At 39.0% G+C, this 27,340-nt stretch overlaps 1 protein-coding gene across 1 annotated transcript in view; it reads right to left on the bottom strand.

Moving 5' to 3' along the window:
* The window catches only part of ARB2A (ARB2 cotranscriptional regulator A), a 275,407-nt gene that overhangs the window by 211,491 nt on the left and 36,576 nt on the right, over positions 1-27,340 (bottom strand). The window contains exons 5-6 of the mRNA XM_075078204.1: positions 8,223-8,288; positions 324-515 (exon numbers count right to left, since the gene is read on the bottom strand). Of these exons, the coding sequence (XP_074934305.1) occupies positions 324-515; positions 8,223-8,288 (258 nt within the window). The remainder of the gene's footprint in view (positions 1-323; positions 516-8,222; positions 8,289-27,340) is intronic.

The following is a 27,340-nucleotide window of genomic DNA, read 5'->3' as shown; positions in this document are numbered from 1 at the left end:
GTAGAGCCTTGTATTGCATCTCATCGCCTGCTAAGGGCTCTTGTCACGTTAGCTGCCACATTCAGCTACACGGCAGTGCCGCCACAACAGCATAACATACAAGTAGAATTTTTTTACTGTAAGAGATACACTTGTTTCCATTAGAAAAATGTTCTGAAAAAAACCAAGCAGGTATTCCCATCATAAATAAAATGATCGTGTAGGGGAATACTGAACACTGTTCAACAAATTAAAACATCACATATTTAGAGCTCTTCATACGCAGGCACGCACGTGCACTTGCATATGGACACGGAACCGTACGTACATATACTTTCACTTACCTCAGTAGCTCTCTTTATATATGGTATCTGCGTGCCACTGTCCAGATCTTCATTAATTATAAGCCTCCGAGCCCACTGACCCGCTCTGACAACGCCGTTACCATGAATTAGGACCAACAGCTTGTCAGGGTTTGTTAATGCATCTTCACTCATAAAGATAAAGCTCTTTGGTTCACTCTCAGTTGCATCAACCTGGAATTACAGACAACACGTACTTTTATACATCAGTAAAAATTTTTTAAAAGAACATCTGTAGTCATGAAGTTACCCATCAAATTGATATAAAAACTTTCACTGTCTAGCAACTATTTGTATGCCTATTATATGGACTAATATGTGCCCAGTACTAAGTTAAAATAAAACAAAAACTAATACCTGTACAATGTAACTTCAAAACATAAAAATATACGACAGTTTAGAACAGTAATCCAAGAGGGATTTAAATTTAAAAAAAAAGGGGGGTGGGGGGGTAAAAATTACGCTAAAGCTTGTTTGCCTGAAGCAACAATAAAAGTCTTACATAATATGGAAAAAATCCTACAGTTCCATCTCAGCCACCTCAACATAAATACCCAATAAGCCATGTATGAACCAGTATTTTAAATTTGTCTATTATAAATGGAATATGATAAGCCTAATAAAATATAAAAATCCAATCTGGGTCTAAACAATGGCTTCATTAAAAGTCCTGCACCTGGGTCAAAGCTTAGCTACTTTGCTACAGGAACAATCAGCTTTGATAATAAACCATTAATAAACCATAATCTATTTCCAAGTTTTGTCCTTACATTAGGTATTAAAGTAGCACTTTTTATGCAATAGAAACAGAAGCTCCATAAAACAGGTTTACACTTGGTTTAGCAAGCCTGGCTAAAGGCAAAAGAACTGTGCTAGTGTAAACACCGCGAGGACCAAAAGAAACATCCCATCTACTTATTTTTCCCTTTCTACCATATGAATACATAGAAAAGGAAGAAGAGAACAGGCAAATCTCCCCATCCTGCTGTACTCCACACCTCACGACCCCTGCAGACTAACCACACAGCCACTTGGAACAACCCTGGATTGTCTTACGCTCTGCGACAGTGATGAAAGCAGGTTGGGATATGAGCCATAAGGTGAGACAGGAGGAATGGCTGTTTGGAATATGTCAGTTTTATTCTCTATGTGGGTATGTATTCTTAATTACCCTTATTTTAGGAAAAATTAATTCCGCGTGAACCTCCAGACTTTTTGTAATGCAAGTCCTGCCTCATACTTTTTTAATGAAGCCAACGAGGCTACCTAAACAAAAGGCATTCCAAACTGGAGGAACGGTCACGTCTCTCTTCCACATCTGCCATCACACCGAAGGCTTTATTCCCCACTCCAAAGTGACGTTAACATCTCACGTGCCTCAGCTTGCACTTCCTACACCAGGAAATGTCCTCACCTTCTCTCATACTTTGTGAGAAAACATGGCAAAAAGCACCTTCTATTGAAAAGAGTTTAGAATATGTAAGTACAATAGGTACTTACTGGGGCTACAGATCTCATTGCTGCTTCGGAAGTAGTACCGATATCTTAAAATTTAACATGGCTTAGGTAAAAAGTCAGACAACACTATATCTTAGTACTTTGCAAGATGCAATTGACTTTTGCAGGTAAACTGAATACTTACGATACTGCAATTAAGAAAAAACATTGTGAATTTGTGTTTCAGACAGAGATATAACAGCTCTATGTTTTTAGTATTTATGAACTAATTTTTAATTCAGTATTTAGGAAATTCTAGCACTTAGTAACCATATGCACTAGAAGATATAACTAGTTCATACTTCTGCCAATACGTTAATTTAAAAAAAGTTAAAAATATCTACCAAGGTCATACAAAATAACTCTTAATTCTCTTCCTCAAATTAATCATACTTAGAAACTTTTTTTCAAGCTAATTTGTCTTCAAACAGCAGTAATTCATTAGATCAAGCTTTCACCAAAGAATGCACATAAAGGCCACTCCTGTGCACAACCTTACTTTACTGGCAAATCAACGTAAAATACCATTTAGTGCTAGACACACTGAGTCTGCATAAAATAATTAATGTTTATTAGCCACTTTCTCTTCTGGACCTACTCATGAACACTTATTTCTGATCCTTTATTTAAACACAAATCAAGCAAATTCAGTCAAAAGCTGAACTTCAATTAGTTTAATTCAACAATTTGACTCAACACTGTTATTCACAAGCAATAACAATCTCCCAATAACCTGTAGCTAGGAATGTCAAACCAATCTAAATTCTGCTGATAATTTAATGTTTAAAAGTACTGCTTAAGGTTTAATTTTCCTTTTCCAACGCACAACTATACCTTATGGTTTATGAATGTGTGCAGTTATGGTGAATTCTCCAAGTTACGCACTCTACATACGTTATGACATTCTTAAGGTTTTCAAACAGTGAATTAATTTTTCTGTATGAGTTCTGTCTCAAATGAGCCATTGCCTAATACAGTAGTACCAGTCTACAGAATACTTCAGCAGCATGCTAGTTATTATTTTGCACAGTTGATATCAATATATAGGGTAAGATCAAACTACGCTTGAGATCTAATCTTACTGACATTCATGCTACCACATCGACATTGACTCAATTTTAATTTCTCAGCCGTTACCAACCCAAGATGCATGAGACTTGACTAGGCTCTCGGGGTCTTCTATTTTGTATGTTTCAAGTTTTTAAGAGTAAGATTGAATGTTAAATTCTTAAAGGGAAAACACCCACTAATATTTTTCTTATTCCAGCTAAGAAACACAATAAAAATTATAAGCCTAGAGCCTACGAACAAATGAAACAGGTGTCACTTGTGACTGGAGGAAAGAACATGGCAAATAAATGGAACTGAAACTGAAAAGAGTCAAAAAGATTGTGAGAATTGTGAGCAGCTGGTGGAGAGAGAAAACTGCTCATTTGCTTCGCAAGATAAGAAAGTCTTCTGTTACATGGTTCTACATAAAGCTCGTTAACTCACTTATGTTGCAGTCTTCACAATATTGAGTACCCTGATTTATAATTTTTCACTCAACATTGTAGAAAATGAAAACTGATGATCAATACTACAAGCAGCTAATTAGCATTTGGCGATTACCACAACTAACTTAACACACCTAAAACTGCTGGAATTTTTACAAAACGAGTATTGACCAGACTTAGGTAACTAAATAGCCAAAAGGAACATGCAGTGGAGAAAAGAGATCATTGTTTCTTACAGAAAAATATTATCAGCTGTCTAGTAGATCAACAAAACTACTGAGTGAAGTTTTACCTACTGAAGTGAAAGAGCAAAGCATTGATAAGTTAGAAGATTCTGCAAAGTGAGACCTTTCAGTGCCACTGTCAATAAAACATGTTAGTAATTATTTAAACTTCCATCTCAGGCCTTCCCAGAAGCCGTTAAAGATGTATTTAATACAGAAGCACCCTCTATTTGTCCTCAACAGCTAAAGAACAGCAAAGATCAATCACTGATTATGCCATTAAAACTACAGAAATACAAAGACTTCATCTGGATGAAGAAATTGCAGTCTTCTTTATATTCATAATATAACCTTCAATGGAGCACAAAATGAGAAATTTAGAAGAAATAATTGAATGGCTTCTCCCTGAATCTGAGTCTCTTCATTTACATTTTCAAGTCCAGTAGTATATGCTGAACATTAAGAGAACTAGAGTACTTTACAGTAACAAAAATGCAATATGCATCTCAGCCTCCCTGTGTAGGAAAAAAATGTTCAGATTTATGTTTTGTCAGAGATGCTGACATAATAAAACAATGGGCGACTTTTCCTGATTTCTAAACCGCTCTTGTTTTCATACCTGAAAAGAAATTTACAAACAATTGTGTCCACAACTGAAGCTGTCACCTGAGAAAGCAAGAATAAAGGCAGCAAGCTGGACTTTGCACATGTGGTTGAAATTAAGAAAGATGAGGGAACATGAAATGCTGCCATCCAAAACCTTTGAAGTACAACATTTCCGTACAATACTAAAATCATGCTGAAGAGAAAAAACACAGTCCTGAATTGCATTTCATATATTCAAACACCATTACACTCTCTACTTCATTATCAACTGACAGGAAAAGGAAGGCCAATGCACCAACTTTCCAATCACCGGTGATAAAGTTCAGAAAAAACATGTTTTCGTATTCACCTCCGGCATGTTCATATAATAAGGTCGTGTTCATAAGAAGGGCCATCCTGGACAGACCAAGGTCCCAGGGTCCCGTTTCTGACAACTGGCAGCTTGCTTACGGGAACAGCACGAGAACAGAGTCGTTATAGAAGGATTCTTCCCTGATTTTGGCCACTGGTAACTTTGGAGCCTCCTGAGCCAGCGTTTATAACTGGACAAGCATGTACAATAGTTCAATGCACCCATCCCACCTTAGTATTGTCAAATGGTTTTTTTGAATGCATTTATACCTTTCCCCGTGATAATATTCTGTGGCAATGAGTTCCACAATATAATTGGGACGTATATGAAACAGTACTGCCTCCCTTTCAGTAGAGATCTCCTGCCTGATAATTTAAACTTGATGCCCCTTAGCTTCTCTATTATGAAAAAAGCAAAAAACCATTCCCTATTCATCTTCTCTAGACCTTTCATGATTTTACAGATTTGTCATATTCCTTCCTCAGTCATCTATTTTCCAAGCTGAAGAATCTTTGTCTATTCTTTCTTTGTCTGAAAAGCATTTAATGTCTGTGATCAACCTTGTAACCCTCCTCTATTTTTTTTTTTTTAAATTCTTCATATCCTTTTTGATATGGTGTCCAGACTACATGCAGTGTTCAAGATGGGGGCCCACATAATGAGTGGAATGATGATGTTTTTCTGTTTTGTTCTCAACACCTCGTAATTCCTAACATCCTATTTGCTTTGAGGGTTTTTCACTGCCATTGAGCACTAACTGATGTTCTCAGAAAACTATTCACAATCACTCCAAGCTCTTTCCTGAGTTGTAATAGCTCATTTAGAGGCCACCATTGTGTTTACAGAGTGAGTTATTTTCCCCATAATTTCACATTTACCAGAATTGAATCTCATGTCATTTCATCATCCAATCATTCAGCATCATGAAATAATTCCCCAACTCATCACAATCTGCTTTAGATTTAAGTATTCTAAATAATGTTAGGAAAAACCAGCAAAGTTTGTTAGCTTCTATTAATTCCTTTTTTCCTTTTATTCACGACTATGTCAGTGCAGGCCTTAATAACACTGCACCAGTAACAACTCATTTAATCTGTAAAATATGAACACCTTTTTTTGCTTTTAACCAATTATTAACTCATAAGGGGACTCCCTCCTCCTGTGCCATGAGAGTGTGTTTTTTTAAAAGCTTGTTGACAGTTTGTTGGAAATCCATCTACTCTTTCACTGTAGAAAGATCTTTCATTTCCATGTGATCTCTGACTCCTTCAATGAATTCTAGTAGAGTTTTTTTAAAAAGAAGCCTGTACTGACTTTTCCCCCAATATATTATTTCCTCCTGGTACACAGGAATCACTATGAATGACTCCTGGAGGCCTTTCAAAGTCTATCAGATTTGCTCTTTTTCCATTCCTCTGACAAAAATAGCTGATTTCAGCACTGGGTTTCATTCTAGTTGGTTGTTCTGCAGCCCTATAGTTGACTTCTTATAGTACCCTGATCTTAAAAAACATCTCATCCTGGAATTTGATTATTGTATGATATATCAATTTGTTCTCAAATCTCCTCTACTGGTATGTCAAATTTCAGGTCGTTCCTCAGAATTATAACCTGTTTAAAAGCAATTTAATAATATTCAAGTGTGGAAACTGGACAAAATACATTGGAAATAACCATGTCAGTTTTTCTCATTTGAGCTGAGCATTCCTTCTGCATGCAGCTCATCTATTAGCCTCATCAGTTCTCTTTTATTATTAGACTTTACAGCTGTAACAAGCTCCTCAAATTCAGTTTTGGGTGATCTTACTCTGTTTTATACGTAACTTGCCAACACTTATACTCTCTTCTATTTTCCTCACTTGTACAGGACTTAACTCTTGCTGCAAGCTGCCTTATTACTTCTCTTAGCCTCCTGTACTAGTTTAAACTGGGTTTCTTTGTGTTGTTACTTGGCAGTCTGTCAGTGGTGATTTGAACATAGCCTTTAGACAGGTCTAATTTCTTACCTTCTACATACATTGTTTCATTTCTCTCACTTTTGTAGTCCTCTTCATAACCTATTTTTGACTGTAGTGAGGGCTTCCTACACATAATAGTCATTACTACAGAATGGTGCTCGTACTTTGTGCCAAGTTTTCCATGCTGCTCACAATTAAACAGCTGCATATATTGCGTGAGTTCTTACTTTGCTCCAAAGTGAAAATGAATTCTGACACTTTGCAGAATCTGGGAGTAATACATTTGAGAACAGCTTACATGTACCACTGACAAACTACATCAGCACCTCAGTGCTTGCTACGTAATTTATAAATAAAAGTAAACACAGATTAATTCAACAGTGGAAGTTAGACAGGGCCACTCTTCTCCCAAGCCAGACACCCAAATCTCAAAGCTGAGCAGAAGAGTCCCCACCTGCGTGACAGAGGTGATGGAGGTGGTGTAATACTTACTCCAAGTTTGTTCATCTTCATTTTTTGAAGCTAAGAGATCAGCCTTAATGTTGCATTAATTACACGCATATTGCTTTTTACAAAGTGCATTCGAAGAAAGTTGTATAGCCTCAAAATTCAGGCACTTGGAAATTTAGACACGATGGCTTCTTGGTTTGGCAAAGAGAGGTGATGTGGCATGAGGAAGTCTTTCGACCACTACCTGTCTGAACGTGGAGGTGCTCCTTGGTTCACAACTTCCCCAGCAAAGAAAACCAGTAGTGCAAAGAAGTCACAAAGACCATGACCAGCACTGCACGAGGCAGACTGCTGCCATGAACCCAGTCCTGTCTGCACAGGGGAGTCTGAAGTGGGGGAACACCTTCTCAAGCAGCGTCAGGTCTTGGGGCATCAGCACGGCCTATGTGGTGTAGCAGACTGGGAGCGTGGCGGAGAGCTGCTGCTCCCTCTCTGCCTGCTCCAGAGAGCTCCTAGCACAGCGCTCCTTCTGCCCTGACCAGGAGACCCTGGCAGAGCCTCGCTGGGAAGCCTTGAGCAGTTTGGGCAGGTTATCAAAATGTTCCCCGAACACCACCGCTTAGGGAACGGAAATGGGAGCGGTGAAGCATTACGCAACTGTTAAAGGAAATTTTCCTTCCTCAGCCTGAATGGGTTTTCCCCGACTGAATATGAAGGACTGGCCGAGAACAACAGTAATGCAAAAGCTTCTGAAAGACCCTAAGAATTCTTTACGATAGTGATGGAAAACCAACACAGTGCTACCACACTACAGTCTGCCCTACACTCTCCACTACAGAACATAAAAATGCCTGAACATCGTCACAGTATCACATGTATTTACAAACACTCTCATTTGTGTGCTTTGGGGAATACTTCATCATTTCCAAGGACTGATCATATATTCTCACCAAACAATGGCAGTACCTGGTATTACGTACATGTTACTGAAAAAGTGTGTTTTAAAAAACAGGCTTGGAGCAGTTGACTGAAACTCAGTTTGAGTTTATTCCTCTATCAAAACTACCACATTTTGAAAATTCTCGTATGTGGTAAGGCAAGGAAACCTCGGCTGGAGAAGTCCAACACAGGAGAAGTGGGGTGGAACTGCGCCTCCAGGTGCTGCACGCAAAGGCAGCATCCTGAGACGATGCCCTGCACAGAGCCTTGGCACAACTTGTCCTCATCGGAGTGCTGGATTGCCTTTTACACATCCAAACAAACAATGTCTTCAGGGAAAAAAAAAAAATTATACTTACTGGGAGAGTTACTTTCTTCAAGTGGCATTCCTTTTGCAGTAGTTCATAAACATATTTCGTAATGATCTGGAAGGAAAAAAAAAAAGAAGATGAAAAGAAATGCAAGCGGACGGTAAACCACTTACAGTAATGACATATCCAGGCAGACAGCTTAAAGGATAGTTGGTTGAACTTATAAGGGCTTGTATATGTTTTGCCACTTATCTTTACTATACCACTAATTATAGAAATTGGAGCTTTACACAAAAAGGTCCTCTCTGTCCCTCAGAAAAGGCTGCTTGCCAGTACAAAGAAATTCTAACCGTACCTGTGAATCCATCACGTGCTGATGTGTGAATAATTATGTGCCTCAAAACTAAGGATTATAACCAATTAATATATACTCAGGGGCACAAGAAAGGCTCTCTTTGGCAAAGAAATACTTTAAAAGCATTTTTTCCATAAGCAGGACTCCTGAAACCCCCTCCCCTGCAGGTTCACTTCATGAGCTACATGGAGAGCGGATCTTTAGTCACCCTCAGCACAAGTTGCCTTGCCATTTCTTTTGAGCGAACAGGGGAGGGATGGGTCAAAGGTTTCTAAACAGAAGAGAAACCCTGACTGATTCCCCACTATGGGGGAGTTTAAGTCTCTTGTCTCCATGTAGAAATAAAATTGAAATTTTAGATGTGAAACAAAAGGAATTATTTCAAAAAGCAACAACAACAACAAAAAAATCTACCTAGTCACAAGGAAAGATTTGCCATCTCAAATACAACAAAGTTGTTCACACTTCAAAAGCTTTCCTAATATCTAGGGAAATTTTTTTTCACCTTTATATATTCTAAGAAAAATGGAAATGCAGATGTAAAAACTTTCTGACTATTATTAATTTGGGAATTAAGCTGAGGAACAAACTAAAGCACTTTGTCCATATGGGGCTGTAAAAACGGGTTGGAAGTAACTGCCTGGATTTCACTGGCTACAGGAGTTAAAAAAAAAAAAAAAGAAAAAACCCGGCAAATTAAAGAGGGAAAAAAGTGCTCATTAAGAGCCTCAAATAGCGCTTGCCTTCCCTTTAAAGCTTGGGGAATTATGTTTAAATTCCAGACAGGACAAGATTTAAGTCCCAAAATATTAATCCAAGAATATCTGGGTACAAACCCAGCTGGTATTCTTTAGTCCAACCCCTCAAGGCCACAATTACAGCCATCTGAACCCACAGCATATTAAGCCACAACAGAAACGTCGCTGTAACAAAGCTCTCAAGTGATGGCATCTTAACAACGCACTATGAACTGAGCAAGTAGGAGCCAGGGTACCATAAACTTCAATTTTAATTTTCCAAATGCACAATTACCAAATAAAGTTTCAATGAAGTCCAAAAGTTTTCATTATGTACATGTGAGCAAACACAATATGCAAACGTTTGGAACACATTTGAACAAATTAGAGGTACTGATGAAAGCTAATTAGAAATGTTGGCGCGTGCCCCTCCCTTCCCTTCACAAAAACCCAAAGTCTTTATTAGGATTATGTGAATTCTTCGCTACCCAGCTCAAATATGTTTATTGATAGAATTATGTTCAAAAAACTTTATGGTTTTAAAGAAAATCAGTCTTACTGAACATTACTATCTACAGGGAAACTGCATTTGGAGAAGGAATTTAGCTGTGAGCGATGAGTTGATTTAAGACATGTTTATCCCCAAAGCAGTATGTTAGGAACATGCATACAGTGTAATTTTACCTTCAGGGCCAAACTTTTTATGGTTCACCGAAATCAACTTCAGTGTAATGCCAACAAGTAAAGCAGTTAAGTTCCTGCAGTCTCAGATGCTGATGTTGTACAGACATTAAAATGAGTGTAATGATAATATGGCCTCAAAAATAGAAATTTTATTTTCACTCTAAATCCAGGCATCTACTAACTGTCAAAAACACTAAAAGAACACTTGGTAAAGGGAAAAAAAAATTGTTATAAAGAAAATATATTTTAGACACCACTTGCAAAAATCTACCCTTTTTTGCAGCTATGTGTTTGTATCTATTTCTTCTATTCTCTCTCATCTATTTAGACTGTGATGTCTTCAGGGCAGAAGTAAACCTTTACTCATTTTTTCCACAGCCTGGTTCAATGGGGCTCTCATCCTAACTGGCTCTTTATGCACTACTCTAATACAATAGTTGTATCAGCCTTTAAATTGGGCCTGTTGAATGAGTAGAGCACTCTGGTATAGCGAAGACTTAACCTAATGAATGCTTTTAATAAGAGTAAATATGAAGAAAGACATAGCAAGGTGGGTCTCCACGGCCCAGACAGACTTGAGGAAAACTACTGCAAACTGCCCCAGTGTATATAAGACCAGAAAGGGTTTTTCTGGCAGCGGAAGGTCAACAAGTTCAGTGATATCCTAGCAATGGCCAGTACCATGTCAGCTGTAAAGGATGGAAGGTGATACACAAGTTTTCTTGAAGTAGCATCAAAGCCCAAAACTTCCCAGGTTTGAAAACATCATCATAATGGCCAGGTTTCCTGCACTTCGCATAGGTATGCCTGGAACATCTAGCAAAATCCTGTCCTTTCTAGGAATATGGCTGCAAGTCCTGAAAATCCCACAAATCCAACATTACTTTCAGAATTTTATGCCTGTAATTAATTCCTGTGATTTTATGGATGATCTATAATTTTGAAAATATTACTTTTAAATAGATTTTCTATAGGCATTAAAAAGAGGATAGAACTCTATTATTTATATAGCACCAGTTAGACTTACTATTACAAATCTATACAATTTAAATAGCCACAACTTCTTTAAGAAGTTGTATTAAGCTTGTGTTTGCTGGTATTTTATCTTTAAGATCTGAAAACTGTTGTAGGATGTTGAAAAGGGTATTTACACTTTTGCTAAGACTTCTGCAACTCATAAGCTGTGCCAAACATGTAAGCAGTATGCTGCATTGTAATTCAAGTAAGGTTGCTGGTGAGCAGGCAGCACCACCTCTGAGACGGGAAAGGAAAAAGAACCAATAGCAAGGCTTGTCCAAAGTGTGTGAAATTAACTGCCTGATGAATGGAGGAGAAAATGGTAGTTCTGTACTTCTTGTATGAGATACTGGAAACTTCAACCCCATTTTACAGTATTTCTGCTCTTCCTTGACTTCCAAGTGTAGTCTTTCAGGAAAACGCCCCAAATGGGGTATCTGGACTAAGGCACTATTACAGCCTTCACATTGCCTGCTCTGAGAACTGGGGAAAAAACGCACAAAACCAAAACAGTTTCATGCCTCTCATCACCAATTCTGATAGCAAGGGAGAAATCCTTTCCAACCACAAAAAGGTACTTAGCCTAGCACTGCCAGCCCCCAGAAAGGTTATATTCAAACAGTGGGATAGAAGAAGCTTTCTTCCCAGCACAAAGCTGTCCTCTTTGGAAGGAAACTAAATGGCTTATACTTCAATTTGCTCTCAGTTAGCTGAGGAGCCAGAGTCCTGCTTTTCGTAAGCCTGAGGAGCTTCCACTTCAAATGAAGTTACAGCTTTTCTTACTTTTGTTGGACTAGAAAAATTCCCAGAACGAAGGCAGCCTGATGAGAGCAGAGACCAGGGCCGAGTGGAACATGTCCTGAACAGTGAAAACAGTGGATTATCCTGGGCATATCAAAAACACAAGTACCTAATCTCTGCTACCATTTCCTTGTTACAGTTTTTGTTCATCTACTGTGAACAAGCTTGAGAGCAGTAATACACATGGATCAGGACAGGAACCAAATCTCAGTGCCCACAACTGCCCTTCTGAGGATCTTAAAACAGTCAGTGTTCTGACTTACGTTGGATGTAACAGCATGAATACCTTCAGAAGTACCTTTTCAAAGTGCTCATGACCCCAAATATGGTATCTGTGAAGTTCAATACTCTTATGGATAATTGGGGGATAAAACTATGCCATGAACAGTGATCCTTCTTCATATGGAACCAGAACATAACCTATTTTAATTACAGAGAAATTAAATTTTATGACTTGGATGGACAGTAAAAAGGATAGAGGCACAGACCAGAGAAAGAAAAGAGAAGCACATTATCTTATCACAGAGCTGAGATTTTACCCTTGCGTTGCTAAATATTCTGCACAACGGTGGCCAAGACCATAATGCTGCATGCAATCTCATAGTGGTTTAGCCACAGTCGGCAACCAAGCCCCACCCAGCCGCTCGCTCACACTCCCACACGGTGGGATGGGGGCGAGAAACTGAAATGCAAAAGTAAGAAAACCTGTGGGTTGAGAAAAGAACAGTTAAATAATTGAAATAAAATATAACAACATCAACAATAATAATAATCATGATAGCGAAAACGAAAACTGTGTGTGTGAGAGAGAAGCAAAAGCCAGGAAAAGAAGCAATACAACTGCTCAGCACCCACCGACTGATGCCCAGCTCATCCCCGAGCAGTGATCGCCGCACCCCAGCCAACACACCCACCCCCTGCAGTTTATATACTGGGCATGACACTGTATGGTATGGAATAGCCCTTGGGCCAGCTGGGGTCCCGGCTGCACCCCCTCCCGGCTCCTTGTGCCCCTGGCAGAGCGTGGGAGGCTGGAAAAGCCCTTGCCTAGTGCAGGCACTGCTCAGCAACAACTAAACCATCCTGGTGTTACCGACGTTATTCTCACACTACATCAAAAACACAGCACTGTAGCAGCTGCAAGGAAGAGAATTAACTCTATCTCAGCCAAAATGAGGACAAGCCTGCAGAGTAAAACTGAAACTCCAGGTGCAAATACAGTTCTGGTGCACAAAACTGCAGTACCCATTAATTGGGAATGTCCTGGCTTCATAAGACACATGTTCTTTTAAGAGTATATTACTCATATAGAGGACATCCTTCTGAACTGTTTTTGATTACCAAAGAACATTGAAGCAGTCTGTTAGCAGGATAATTTGTTAATCTTTGCAATACACCATCCTGAAGCTACGTAATTAAAGATCAATACCTGCATACAACTATGTGCAAAGAGAAATTAAAGACTAAGAGCCACTGAGTCCAACGAGTTTAAAGTTACTGAAAGTACTTACTTAAAGTACTGAAAGTACTGAAGCCTAAACATGATTGTCAATGGAGACAAATACCAAAGTGACTCTTCAATGCACTAAGTATAAGATGTCTTTAAACAGCAAAAGTCTGGAAATGAGGACAACCAAAAGGAGGCCCACAAAGCAAGAAGGCACCTCCAAAATACCTCAGTTTAAAATAATATACCCCCATTTTAAGTCTGTAAGGAACTGAAAGCAGACTTATAACACATTATCAAAACCCTCAAGAACCAGCCTGGCACACATGAGTAAGAGCAGAACTGCAGCTGACCCGCTCGTGAACTTTTTCATAACAGAGATAGCCAGGTATACAGACAACAGATCACAACTCAACAACTTGTTTCATAACACCTACATCCCACTCCAGAGGAGCTGCTTCAGTACATACCACATCAAAAACCATGCTGGGACGCAGTGAAGTGCACTGAGCCTTGCTCCTCGAGCACCCTCCCTGCTGTGCTTTACAACCCAAGTCCTCTGAACTCTCTTTTTCTTCCCCTGAGCGTGCTCCCACTTTCAAAACCAGCCACGAGTAACTCTACCCACCACCAAACTACGTATACAAACAGGGCAGCAAACCTGCTGCTGAGGGGGGAAAAAAGGAAAAGACAAAGCAAACTACTCAAACTTGCAAAATGTTTTCTCAGGAGTGAGTTCTCCGCTAAAAGCGTATTAAAGAAATGGCATAGGCCTGTGTGATTTCTGGCCTCTTGCTTCTAAACTGGCACCTATCAGTAGTCACTGGAAATCATTACCACGCAACGCATGTTCATGGATTCACGACAGATGTGAGGAACCCTTCGGTTAGCGCAAACCACAAAGTTTCTTTGAAGACAATCAGACGCCACATGTCCCTCTCTTCTCCCATATGTGCATCCCTCATGACCGAAATGCCAACAGCCCTGTCAAATGGTTGGTGTATGGTTAACACATGATAAAGAACAAAGCACACGGGACACGACGAAGGATACAGCGCATGCGAGCAGCTGACATTACAACCGCTCACGTGACGGAGGATGGATTACAAGACATTGGAGAAAGGATAAGAGAGTGCAAGCTGTTAACCCGAGTTGTCCACACAATTGCCTGCTCCTACGCACTTCTAGCAGATTTCTGGGGAAAAAGGGAATGGAGCAAATTATCGGTTAAATATATACTTCTGGTGGACCAGATCCAGCTGGACGGATCTGAGATTTCCCACATCGTGTTCCTCATTCACAGCTATTCAAAACATAAACAGAACCCCATCACCACCATTACTACTCCTGTTACCACTTTTCACTACTCCGGGGACTAAATGCGAATGGAGACAGAACTACTCTCTCAAAGTTAACGGAGGCTACTTCCCATCAAGAGTGAGATGTGTTGGCAATGATACGCTTACTCAGTGGATAGGGTGCTTCTGCCTCTGAAGATGGCAACTTGTGAAACAACACTCCTTAAACACCTTATCAGATCACTTGTTTTCATTAATTTTTAAAGACAGTTCTCAAAGTACATGAAAGTGCAGAGAGTAAGAGAACCTAATGGAAACAATTTTGCGTGTAGGTTTTTATTAGTGGCCAGATATTTTAGAATAATATAGATATTACATTTAGAATTAAGGAGATCATAGTTAATAAAACATAGGTGCGATGGCACTTTCCCTCTTGCTTGAATTTCTGCTTTTTCGTAAGTCATACCACAAAAAGGGTTAGTACATTAGTTGTGTCATTAGTTTATTATTCCTCTATTAGCCTGATGAGTTAACTGTACTTCAACCTCAGTTTAACTTCCTATATAAACATACATTACAGGAAAAAAAAAGACAAAAAGGGAAAAATTTTCCATTAAAAATATTAGTGAGAAAGACTTGCTCAGAAACCACTGAAGTGTGACCATCTCTACCTTCTACAATAACTCGCTCAGATAATATTTGCTACGCTTTGAGTTGCATAGTTTTTCTTTTTCTTTAGAGAATGCAGAAACAATTCATTGTTTCTTAGGTTCACTTTTCAGTTCCCACCCTGTGACAGAACTGCACCTGGAGTATGAAACAGCTAACATTACCAGTTTGCCTGACAAATCCACACATAGACTGAAATCAACCTCATCTGCCTTTGTGCTCTTTTTGTCCTAAAGTAGTGTGTTCGACTTGACTTCGCACAACACAGCCAGAGACTCACCGTCAGCTCCCCAGACCTCTAGAACGCTTTCAACTATCAATTCAGACCTGACATAACAAGTTACAACCTCTGGAATCCAGCTTCCTCAAAAAATAGATCTTTCACGGCCAGAGAAAGGATACTATTTCAAATAATTTAAATTCAGCCTCAGAGATTAGGCCCCTCAGCGCTACTAGTATTTTCTAAGAACTCCAAGGGAGTGTACACAGGTTGGAGGTTTTATCACTGATCTTAAAAATAAACACATACAAACCACTGGGAGAAATGCCATTACGAGAAATGAATTTTGGTTTTTTTATAAGATTCGTCTCCTCATTGGTAATAAGCACTTTAATGCAAAAAGAGAAACTGAGCATGAGAAGGAAACAATCCTCTTAACAGAGTAGTGTACCCGCAACTTCTTCCTCTTTGCAGTGTCAGAGCCATAACATTCAGTGAAACAAATGCAAAATGAATTCCAACTGACTGCCCTGCGGCAAATCTCAAGTGGTGGGACTGACCCGAGGCTTGCTACTGTGGCTGCCACAGCCTTGGTTGAATGAGCTCTATTTTGACCCTCAAGTGACAAACCTGCCAATAAGTAACAATGAGAGATGCAAAGGAACTTTTTGACATACCGCTCTTGGACACAGACTTACCTGAGACAAACAAAAAAATCCACCATCACGACACCAGAACAAAAAAATCCTAAAAGCTGAATGGACTTTCTAAAGGCTCTGTTCACTGCAAGCTAAAGTAACAAAACGAGGGGTGTGTGGGGGTGTAAATAAAAAAGAAAAAGAAAGAAAGAAAAAAAATAGGAAAAAAAGGGAAAAAAAAAAATCAATGGCATTTTAAAAATCAACAAAAGCCCTCACTTGGATTATAGTGTGGGATGACAATTCATTAAGATGGAATTGACATTACCTCTAAAGGATTTCTTGCGTCTTCTACTGAAAGCAATTCAATTCAGTCTGAACACATGGGTGTGATATTCTGGATTCTGAGTTTACTGATCACAAATAGGATCTCAAGATCTTTTGAGAGAATTAAATGAAAAACATCAGGGATTTGTCATGAACACAGCATACGCTGTTGATGTGATTTGACCCAATGTTTTGTTACATGGTCTTTGCTGACACCTGTTGGTTTATTTTTTGTTTTTCTTTTTTTCTTTTTTTCCTTTTGAAGACAAGCATCTCTAATTTTAGGAATCGCTTGACAACTATTTGGCTTCAGAAATGGCTTAATTACATAGTCTATCTTATGAAAATTCTCAATTCTTTTAAAATATGCACATATATGCATATATATGTATTAGCACTAAGCAGAGGCTTCAATCAAGCACGTTGTGCTAGAAGCAGTTAAACATCAGCAGAAAGCATGACCTCTATCCCCAAGCTGAGATAAGAAACAAAAGAATGAAAAGACTGCAAAATAAAGAAGAAAACTAAAAAAGCCTGAAAGAATAACAGAGGAGCAAATACAAATGAGGTTTATAAACACATCTTAATATTCCAGTTTGAGAACTAAAATTTAGGATTATTATCTCTAATTTTCATATTAGAGATGTGTTATGAAAAGGGCTCTGGAAGAAAGAGTGGTAGCAGTTTTGATTATTCCAACTATTAATGAAAAAAAAACAAGTAGTTTAGGTGGAGAGGTGGTGCTATGCAGTTTTGAAAGGTTAAAAATCCATGCCAAACCCAACTGACACATCAGATTAACATAGTTAAAGCCTACCGGCTTTTGTAGTCACAGACAAAAAAGTCAGTGACGTGTCAAGCATCTCATTTTGCCACCTTTGATTCCTCAGCAGAAATGACCAGATAAATATTCACAGATGGACTGAAGGCTTAATTTTATGTAAATCCAGGGCAATACTCAAATTAACACCTTCTTTCCATAGCAAGATGTCGTAACCATTTTGCCACCATGCTCCAGAACAGTAGCTGGTCAAAATAAATTGGATTTACATAAATTTAGCTGAAAAGGGCAATGGCACTGACCATTAGCAGAATTTCTTTTTCCCTTTTCTTGGCACAAATAGTAGCCAATACCCTCAAGAACAGAAATCACCAAAAATGTTTATATTTTCACTGTTAAATAATACCTGCACCTCTTTTCCAGTAGGTCAGGTAAACCAAGTAGATTGCACCAGGGTCATTAACTCATCACATACCGAAGTGGTAAACAGGGGGCCCTCACTTGCTTTGAGTGACTGACAAAAGCCAGGAGTTAACTTCTAAGAGAAATGGCTAGCTTTCCTTCTGCTTTTCTGGTCTGTGGTTATGATACCTAGTACTCTGAAAGAAACATCCCCTTAAGGAGAGAAAAACCTGCCCTGAAGGCACTGTCCCTTCTGGGGATATCAAGCTGAAGGTTAAGAAAACACCTTGGACATTGACGAACCTTTTGCTATTCTTCCCCACTGTTTCTCAAGGAAAGATTTCCTTTTTCTATTCCATACGACTGAGCCCATCTAACCTAGCCTTGTGTTCTGCTGGCAGGCGAACTCAAAGAGGGAGAGAACTACAAAAAACTCCAGGTACGGCTAATGCCAGGAGAAGTTTGACCAAGAGGTAAGGAAGACTGCTTTGTATGTGACAAGTGAAATCCTGACACTTTTGCTCTTGTCTAAAATACAGGAAACGGTTTAATTTAACAATGAAATAAATTATTATTTAAAGTGCCTTCATTAAATCAGATTTGGAAAGGTTAATTTATCTATTTTTTATACTTCACTTTAAAAACAAACCTATGAGTAAGAAATTTTCTTGGTAACTGAGGTATATAAAATAAATCTCACAGCCAATATTACTTCACTTATTGTTATTGTGTCTCGTTATTGTTAGAGGACAGTATCTAAGGATATTCTTAGTTGCTCACAAATATTTATGTTGATCATGTCCAAAAAGCACAGCAGATCCTTTCTTCCTATTAAATTATGACTGAAAAACTAATGTAGCCACTGACGCAGCACGCACATGTCCTTCTCATTAAACTATGTGGGCACAGGTACTGGGAGAAGAGGAAAAACAGCTAATAGTGAAGCTCTGCATGCTACAATTTACGGTGTTTTAACGATTTTTACCCACATACTTCATTTGGGAAGGAATCACATCTTTCTCAGTCCAACCACCAAGCTACAGTCCAATTACACATAAAATTGCTTAACATGACAGTGATTAAGAAGGATCACAACAGTTGATGATTTTATGCAAACTTCAAATATTAGCTTGTGTCTTTGACCTTCTACTGAAATCAAATATTGTCAGAAGAAAAACTTTTTTTTTTTTTTTGGTCAAATGGGACATTTAGCAAGCTTGAATGGAAATCTTGCATTAAAACAGTATAATACTTAGCATGTCCAACTAATTAAGCAGTTATTTCTAAAAAGTCTGTGAAGCTATGAAATAGCCTGAGTCAGAAAACACTGCATAAAAGGCTGTTCTGATGTCCGTTTATAAACCATGTGACCAGGATCGGTTCATGTCCATGTTGGTATTTGTCAATTTCCAAACAGAAGTTTGCACCACGGGGTCCTTCGCTCTTTTGGAGGGGTGGGGCATGTGTGAGAATAGCCGTTAGACATTGAACCATTGGAAAAGTGGTTCAATACAGTAGTTATCAGTCGCAAATACATCAAGTAGGAGTTAATGACAATTCCTACTGAACAATGATATGAAAATATAATCCGAAAAGGAAACTTCTTCCTAACATGCGGTTTCTGTAAATTTGGTAGTACTTCATTACATTACATTAACGTCAAGTAGTCAATTTTATCACCTAGATACAGATAAAGAAAATGGACATCAAGAGCAGTGAGCAGCATGCTTGTGTGCAATTTATAATTATACCACAGCCGCTAGCCTGCAGAGTTCTCTGTTCAGTGAAAGGTATTATAAAATAGGAAGACATATGAAAGACGTTTTAAATTCATCACATATCAGATAAAGCAAACACAAATAACAGTCAAGAGAATAAAATGAGAAGGTGATATTAGGAATCAGATTTTTGCCTAAAAGAGACTTGTTCCACAAGAGAATTTGGTATAATTATCTCCGTGACATGAGAAGAGAGCAGGGAACCCGGAGTGAGGATGACCTGCCCTCCACCACACACAAAACCATATTTATTGCTCTACAGAACGTGCGGTGCTGTGATCACACACTGACTGACCATCCTCATCACCACTATTTTCAGTCAGTAATCTGGGCAATGGGCACACAGGCGAAGGGGTGCCCCCCCTTCGTCCTGCTCAAGGCCTAATCCAGATAGAAGAGGCAGCAGGAGACCAGCACGTCACCACAGAGTTTGGCAGCAAGTAGGCTGACACGGGACAAGTCATCACACTACCATCTACAGTTTGCCTTAATCTCCCTTTCCATGCTTCCGCTTTTCCGTTTTTCCCTTCTACAAACCAAGGCTAAGCTGTAAACCTGAGACAAATTTTGGCCGGTGCTCACAAGGTGGCTCCAATCTGGTTCATCACACACAACTACAAGTCCTGCTGCATTTGTGACCCAGGCTTGTGAAGCTGCTCTTGCAGACTGCTCCTGCACCCAGCAGAAGGAGCCCCCAGAGGGCAAGCAGCTACTGCAGAGGCACCCGGAGCTCCCGGCGGCACCTGCGGCAATGCCCACGCCACAGCAAGGCACAGCAACCTCCAGCTTGCCATGAGAACCCCATTTTCATCCCTGAAATGATGGCAGAGACCAAGCCTTTTCTAGAGCTAATGAAATGGAAGCTTTGGGTTTTTTAAACAGCAAAATGCCTCCACTGATACTGGAAACAATTACTGCTGCTCCTTTTGATAGTCAGCCAAATACTCTGTTTTTGGCTGGGTTGAGGGGAAATGAATATTGTGGCTTCTCCTGCTATTTGTGCTGCTGGCTAATGTGCCTTATTTTCCCAACACAATATTCCTAAAATTATGAGTTGTAATAAGGGATCACGAACATATGCATTCCTGAATATTGGAAGTCAGCCCAAAATTGCGTTACTACAATCTAAGTTAGGACCCTTTCTGTTACTGAATGTAGCCTGTCCAAAAAAATCTTTATGAAACGATACTAAAAATGTGCATCAGCCTTTGCTTCCCACTTGCATTCACCTTATGATTTACTTAATTTCTGTCCACTTTACCCATACTATCTCTAGGGTTACAGGCTATTTTTATGTCAAAAATTATTACTAGGTATTTAATACTGCAGCCAAATGAATTCTGCTTTCTAATGTATCTGACAATATACTCGGTTTCCTATGGAGGTGGAAAGGTAAGGCCAAGAAACACAAGAATATAGCAAGCACTTCACCAAAGATCTTAACCTTCTAATCAACAGTAGAAGAAAAGATATTTTTAATTTCTTAGGCAGACTGCGAACTGAAATCAGATTTGTCTTACAGAAGGATCAATGATCACCATCTTACAGATTTAGTTTGGAATTATCCAATCATACTGTATTTCTATAGAAGAAAAATTTGCTCCAGAAGGAAATATTAATGATGTATTTTATTACTTTGCAGTTTTAGCTTACTGATGTAGAACTGATCAAACTTGAAGCCATACACTTGCAACTCAATATGCACCTTGATCATTTCCACAAGCTGACTTCAACATATCCGCTGTGAAAATTAGTTGAATATTATCTACCTACAGCCATACACATCTGGAAACATTTTTGCATACTAGACATCACCGTGACCAGGAGCACTGAATTATGTTGACATATGCAAGAACTGATCAGACCTCTCACTTCATGACTAATCCTTACGTGGTCCCTAGCAAAGTAGCATCCAGTGCTCTCTGACATTCACAAAATACTTAAGTGAGAAGAGCTGTGACACTGTAAACTGAAGAGCAGACTGAAACCCAGACAAACGAGAGCCCCGCTCCTGGCTGACTGCTATGAGTGCAAGCTCATGTTACCGAACAAGCTCTTTCCTTTTCTGTTATACATTGACCTCAAGGCACACACTCTCTCAAAGCGCACTTTTGCCAAACACAGTGGAGTTGAGCACGTGTATGTATGCTACCAGGTAATACTTTCTCCAGTTCATCACGGCACGTGCCTTGAGAAATCGGCTGGTGGAAGGCAATATGCACTCTAAAACCTTGAATAGCAGAGGGTTCTGGGAGCAGGTGGCAGCATCCACACTAAGAGCAGCACTAGAGAGAAGCGTAGCTTTGATACAGTGAGCAACTGTTCGTTCTTCTTTGAGTCTATGTTACGTTCCCACTGTCACAGCCTGACGCTCAGCACCCTTTCTGAACAACTGGTTGAAGAGTTAGGTAAGATCTGTGACGCTCCTCCCGAAGTCTTCGTACTGTACTGGACAAATCCTCGGTGAATCATTACATCTAGCAGCCTAACAAAACTCTGAAAGCACGTTTTCTCCCTTAGAAGTCACCTTCACAGATGTATGAGCCCAGCCCCACCTACCATGATCACTTCTCTCACATATCGCTGGAGTGATTTCATCTGAGCTCTCCTGTCTACCTGGACGCTCCACCACCAGAGTACACACCCAGACCTCCGTGGCAACCATTCATGGTTAGGGTGTTCCTGCTGAAAGGCAGCCTGCTATATTTTAACTGATCAGCCTGATACAACTTTGAAGCTGCCCATGCTTTGAGCAGGGGAGTTGACCGCAGAATCCCCAGAGGTGCAACCAAAATTATTCTATACTTTTAAGATAATAACCAGTACCACCAGTAAACATACCCAAGATATCAATATCACCTTGTGCTGGTTTTAGATGGGATAGTGTTAATTTTCTTCATAGTAGCTGGTATGCGTTATGGATTAGTGCTGGAAGCAGTGCTGATGATACAGGGGTGTTTTTGTTGCTGAGCAGGGCTCGCACAGATCCAAGGCCTTTCCTGCCCCTCACCCCACCCCACCAGCAAGGGGCTGGGGGGGCACAAGGGGTTGGGGGTCACGTGGCTGGGACAGTGATCCTGACTGACCCCAGGGATATTCCATACCCTACAACATCATGCTCAGCATATAGAGCTGCCGGGAGGAGGAGGAAGGGGAAGGCGTTTTGAGTTATCTTCTGACAAGGCATTTGTCTTCCCAAGGCACCGCTATTTGTGATGGAGCCCTGCTTTTCTGCAGGTGGTTAAAAACCTGCCTGCAGGTATAAAAGCATAAAAGACTTCAGTCTGTCCTGCATCCTAGAATGCATAATTTTTAACTGCTTGGGGAGAGCGTGCCTCCCTTCTAAAGATGAACCAAGTAGGTTTCTTCATCCCTCACAAAGATCTCTCTCATAAGACACATCAAGAAGGAAATGGAAGAAAAGACATTGTCCCATTTCACATTAATGGTTTAGGGACAAGGTAAATTCTGGTAGCTGGGAGAGTGAGTGTTATGCTGACATGGACATCTAGAACAGGAAAATATGGTCCTCAGCCATTACTACAACAGCCCACGCCAGCATGAGCTTTGCAAGTACAAGCGTGTATGGACCACAATGATCAATCTCACCCATATATTTTATATATATGACAGAGAGACTTGCTTCTGCCCTTCTGCACTTGATTCAGGCAGATAGCACATGTGATATTCACTGTATTTATGTTCGGGTAATGCTTGTGATACTGATTCGTCATTTGGCTCGCTGAAAACCCCAAAAGGTGCATTCACTACGTTGACTGCTGTAATCCCCAGCTTACCATCAAATGTAATGACAAACCACTGCTACATCTTGGCCACTTATTTAAATTATATTTTGGCAATTCACTTCTTTTACATGTGTTGACTTTGAGGGTAGTCACTTTCACAGAAATAGCAACATCTATATACATATGTATATGGGTGTACACACGCTGAAGGAGCTCGGTTTGTGTCTCTTGATCTTTGGGTGTGCTCGGTACACTATTTTCCAGCGAACAGTTTGACTTCTGTGAAAAGCATACCCTTTCTGCAAAAAAAAAATTAAAAAAAAAAGCTCAATCCCTCCCTCAGTGAAAGATCTACGAAGTTTTAAGCTGAAGAAAAAAACACGAAGAACTTGTGAAACTATCAGCATTGTGTCCTGACATCTTTGACACTTCATTCTGCTTCAACAGAAACAATTCCTGTCCTAGAGCTTCATCATTTCTATTTTGCTGACAGCTATTTCAGCATTATTCCCCACTTTCATTGGTACCTGCAGTTTCATACAGGTTTTTAAATTAATACACAGAACAACACTTGTTTTAAAACTTAGAAGTTAAAAGCTTCCCTCAGTCAGCAGTAACAGAAATGTTAACTTCAAAAATTTGATGTGCGGTTCCACAGTATCAAGTAAAGCAATTAAAAAGCTGTTTCAACAAAAATTACAAAAAGACACACACTGTTTTTGAAAAGTTGGGATCAGCTGTAAAAATCAACCCTGATATATTTCATGGCATAGAGAAAACAGAGTACAAAACCCCTGATCATCAGGCAGTAAAAATGCTTAGCACTCACTTGCCAAATACTTTCATTAAAAAATTTCTGCTGGTTACCTGTCCTAAATTTTTTTTCTTTTGCTTGAACCATCTGCCTTCCTACAATCTTCATAAGCTGTGAGTAATTTCCTTCTTTCATTTATATCATTACCTTCAGATGGAGCGACCAACTACAGGAAAACTCCCTTTGTGCCTGTGTTACCGATACTATACAAAAAAGAAAATACTTGGCCTCCATTTTTCATTTAAGTTTATATTTTTTGTATTTTTCTAACCAACTTCATGGAACCAAAAGTATATACAATATCCAGAAAGGTGCCTTGCCTAGAACTGCAGCTTACATTAGGCACATACTTCCTCTTCTTACCTTTAGTATTTTCCACTCTTGCTTAAACACCAACTTTAAGGTGTACTGCACCAAAACTCTTTTCAGCATGTGATGAAGGTACATGTCTAATGCATGAAAATTAATCATATCTAAAATCAAGTTCAGATTACAGAACTTAACAAAAACACCTCCAAATACATTTTATAATTAAATTTGTACTTTTATGTGAAAATCTCACATGCATTATGACTGGGATGGATATATATATCAGGTTTCATGTTAAGAAACCCATTTAGAATAGAGCCATATATACTGGAAATGACGACAGAAGCTGAATTCCTGAATATAGAAATTAAAACTAATGTATTAGAAATTATTTTCAGAATTTTAACCACCCTGAGTTTTAAACCATTGATCTTTTTGTTAAGCTCTCTTATTTTTTCTTCATATTTTTCCCATCCTGTGTTATGGGGTGTCAAATCTACAGTGAAACAAGAGAAAGTTACTTTAATATCTGTCTAATTTACACTGCTGGAAAGAAGGCAAAAACGTATGCACCCTTCCCCCCCACCCCGTCCAGTTAATTAACTGAAAAGAGAAATATTGTTTTTCTTCTCAAAGATCTTTCGTATCTTGTTACGAACAACACACTCAGGGTATGAATTAAGAGGTGCAACTACCCAAAAAGCATGACAAGCAAATCTGGAAACCCTGAAAGCAAGAAGGAATTTACACTGTGTGGAGGAGCATGATGCTTTCCCAAATCGTTACAGGCAGGACAGTGCATGAGTTGAGATAAATAACTACTTACTAAGCCTCTCAAAATCTTAAGTAAACAACCTATAGAACTGACCTTCCTTAATAGTCATAACTGCTTCTAACAGCTTCAGGCACGCTAACTGGGTATGCCTGCTGCAGCCATCAACAGAAGATAACAGATACCAAAATTCAGTTGTGATTGAGTTAATGAACTGAGCAGCTGGAGCATCTTAAAGTAATTTTAGGCTGTTTGCACATACAGAAATACAACACTCTATTGATTTATAATTGAATTTTTTTCCTTTCAAATTATTCCTATTAAGGACTGACACAGCTGATACAGCTTTATTAAAAAATATCACTATTCTGCTGAATTTTAATTAAAAAAATTCCCAGAAAACTGAAATATATAGGTCTCTTGTTGAAGACAGAAAGTGTTAAAATTCTTTATCCTGGGGAAGCTGAAAATCCTGTGAAAGAGAACTAACTCTTCCAGAGTTCTGCAACTGAGGTAAAACAAACGTATTTCAGAAGTGCTGCTTGACAAAGGCACTCATCTACATATCTCTGTTTTTCAAAAAACTCCTGCTGAAATAGCAGGGAAATACTTTGCCTTTAGTAGAAATGTCTAATATCACTGATGGAAACAAGAACTGAACATTCACAAGGCAAAGGTGAACCAACTGGTTGCATCACATATGCTGATTTGTATTCTGCCTAAGCACTACCTCAATATAATTTTTTCTATTCACCTTCTAGCTGGCAAAACCCCATGTTTTTTCACCACTCCTGTAACAAAAAATAAGGCAGCTCTGTGCCATCTTGCTTCTTTGCCGTGAACCCGCTGCTGATTCTGGAGTTTGCTATTCTGATCATTGTTTTTATGTGGGAATAAGACCAACGATCATTCAATTTTCCTTTCCTATACCGTAAATCTTGGGGTTTTTCTATCAAGAAAAAGGAGAAATATGGGAATGGATACATTCAGATAAAAGGTGGATTATCTGTATTTTTAATTTCAGCTACATGAAAATGGTTGGTACAAAAGTTTATTAAGAGCTGAGAGTCTAAACTTTTGCATATAAACCCAGGATGGCAAGAATGCTTCTAATTGAACTAAAGCTGCTGAAGGTTTTATTTTTAAAAAGCTCATGATTAACTCATTGAAACACTCCCCCTACTCCAATTTTTGTCTTCTTTTTAACAATTAGTACCATTCTTTGAATTGCAGCAACTTGCAAGTGCTTTATAAACAACCATCTGCCTTATTGTATCTTCTCTGCTTTTCACTGTTTATCAATTTAAAAATGTAAAACACATTTATCAACACATTTATCAACAATGTAACAAATTCCCATCTGGGTTTATGAGATGCTCATCATTTCTTTCAAGAATCATGCTAACAATAATTATGAAACTATCTCTGAACCTTTCGAGTACTGTCATGTTACTGTGATGAACCAACCTACTGCCAATTGCTGCCTACAAACAAGAAGAGTTCACTGAAGCACATCTGACATAATCATTCCAGTAAAAAGTCTTCACAAACAGCAGATTTTGAAAGCGGATTTAGCATATGCAAATGAATATATTGCATGAAACGAAGATTCATATTTAAATTTAAATTTCCTTAGGTACTATTAAGAAGTCTTCAATCCTTGCTAAGCTGTCTGTCCATCTACTTCACTCACCAAAAAGCAACGCTGCAGATAAGCAGATTGCTAAAAGCTGAAATCTTTCTAAAAAAATTCTGAAGAGAGTACACATACACCATTTAGATTTTTTTGTGCATTTTCCTTCTGTTATCAAAGGCATCGGTTCAAAAACAAGTGAAGTAAAAGGACTGGAACCTTACGGAAATGTATGATTACTCAGAGTTCGCGAAACTACTATTAGAGAGAAATCCAATATCCTGCCCCATGTTTAGGTGCTTTATCCAGTTTGCTTAAAGTCTTCTGCGTCATGTTTCTGCTTCCCACTCATCCATTACAAACTGAAAATAATCCAGTTAGTATGAAGAAAAACATGGAACCAATAAGGCACAGACTCCTAGAACTGCATTTATAATTGACCTCGGTGTACAACAAGTGATAGGTGTCATGTAAGCTCTTCCTCCAACTGGTACATTCAATAAGTCTCTATTCCATGTGGAGTCTCATCTGTCTAATAAGAAATTAGTTCACACTTGAATTTACTTTAAAGAACTTGTCCAATCTCTCTCTTCTGCTCACCTGCCTGTTTTTCTCCAAATAATACAACTCTTAACTTTTTTTGCGACATTTACTCCACTGTACAATTTTACTAAAGCAAAAACCTTCTGGAACATTCATTAGTAGATGGGGCATGACATGCACAGAACTAGCACTATC

The sequence above is a fragment of the Phalacrocorax aristotelis genome, chromosome Z (assembly GCF_949628215.1).
Source record: "Phalacrocorax aristotelis chromosome Z, bGulAri2.1, whole genome shotgun sequence".
Classification (NCBI taxonomy): Eukaryota; Metazoa; Chordata; class Aves; order Suliformes; family Phalacrocoracidae; genus Phalacrocorax; species Phalacrocorax aristotelis.
This window is presented reverse-complemented; position numbering and strand designations above follow the sequence as displayed.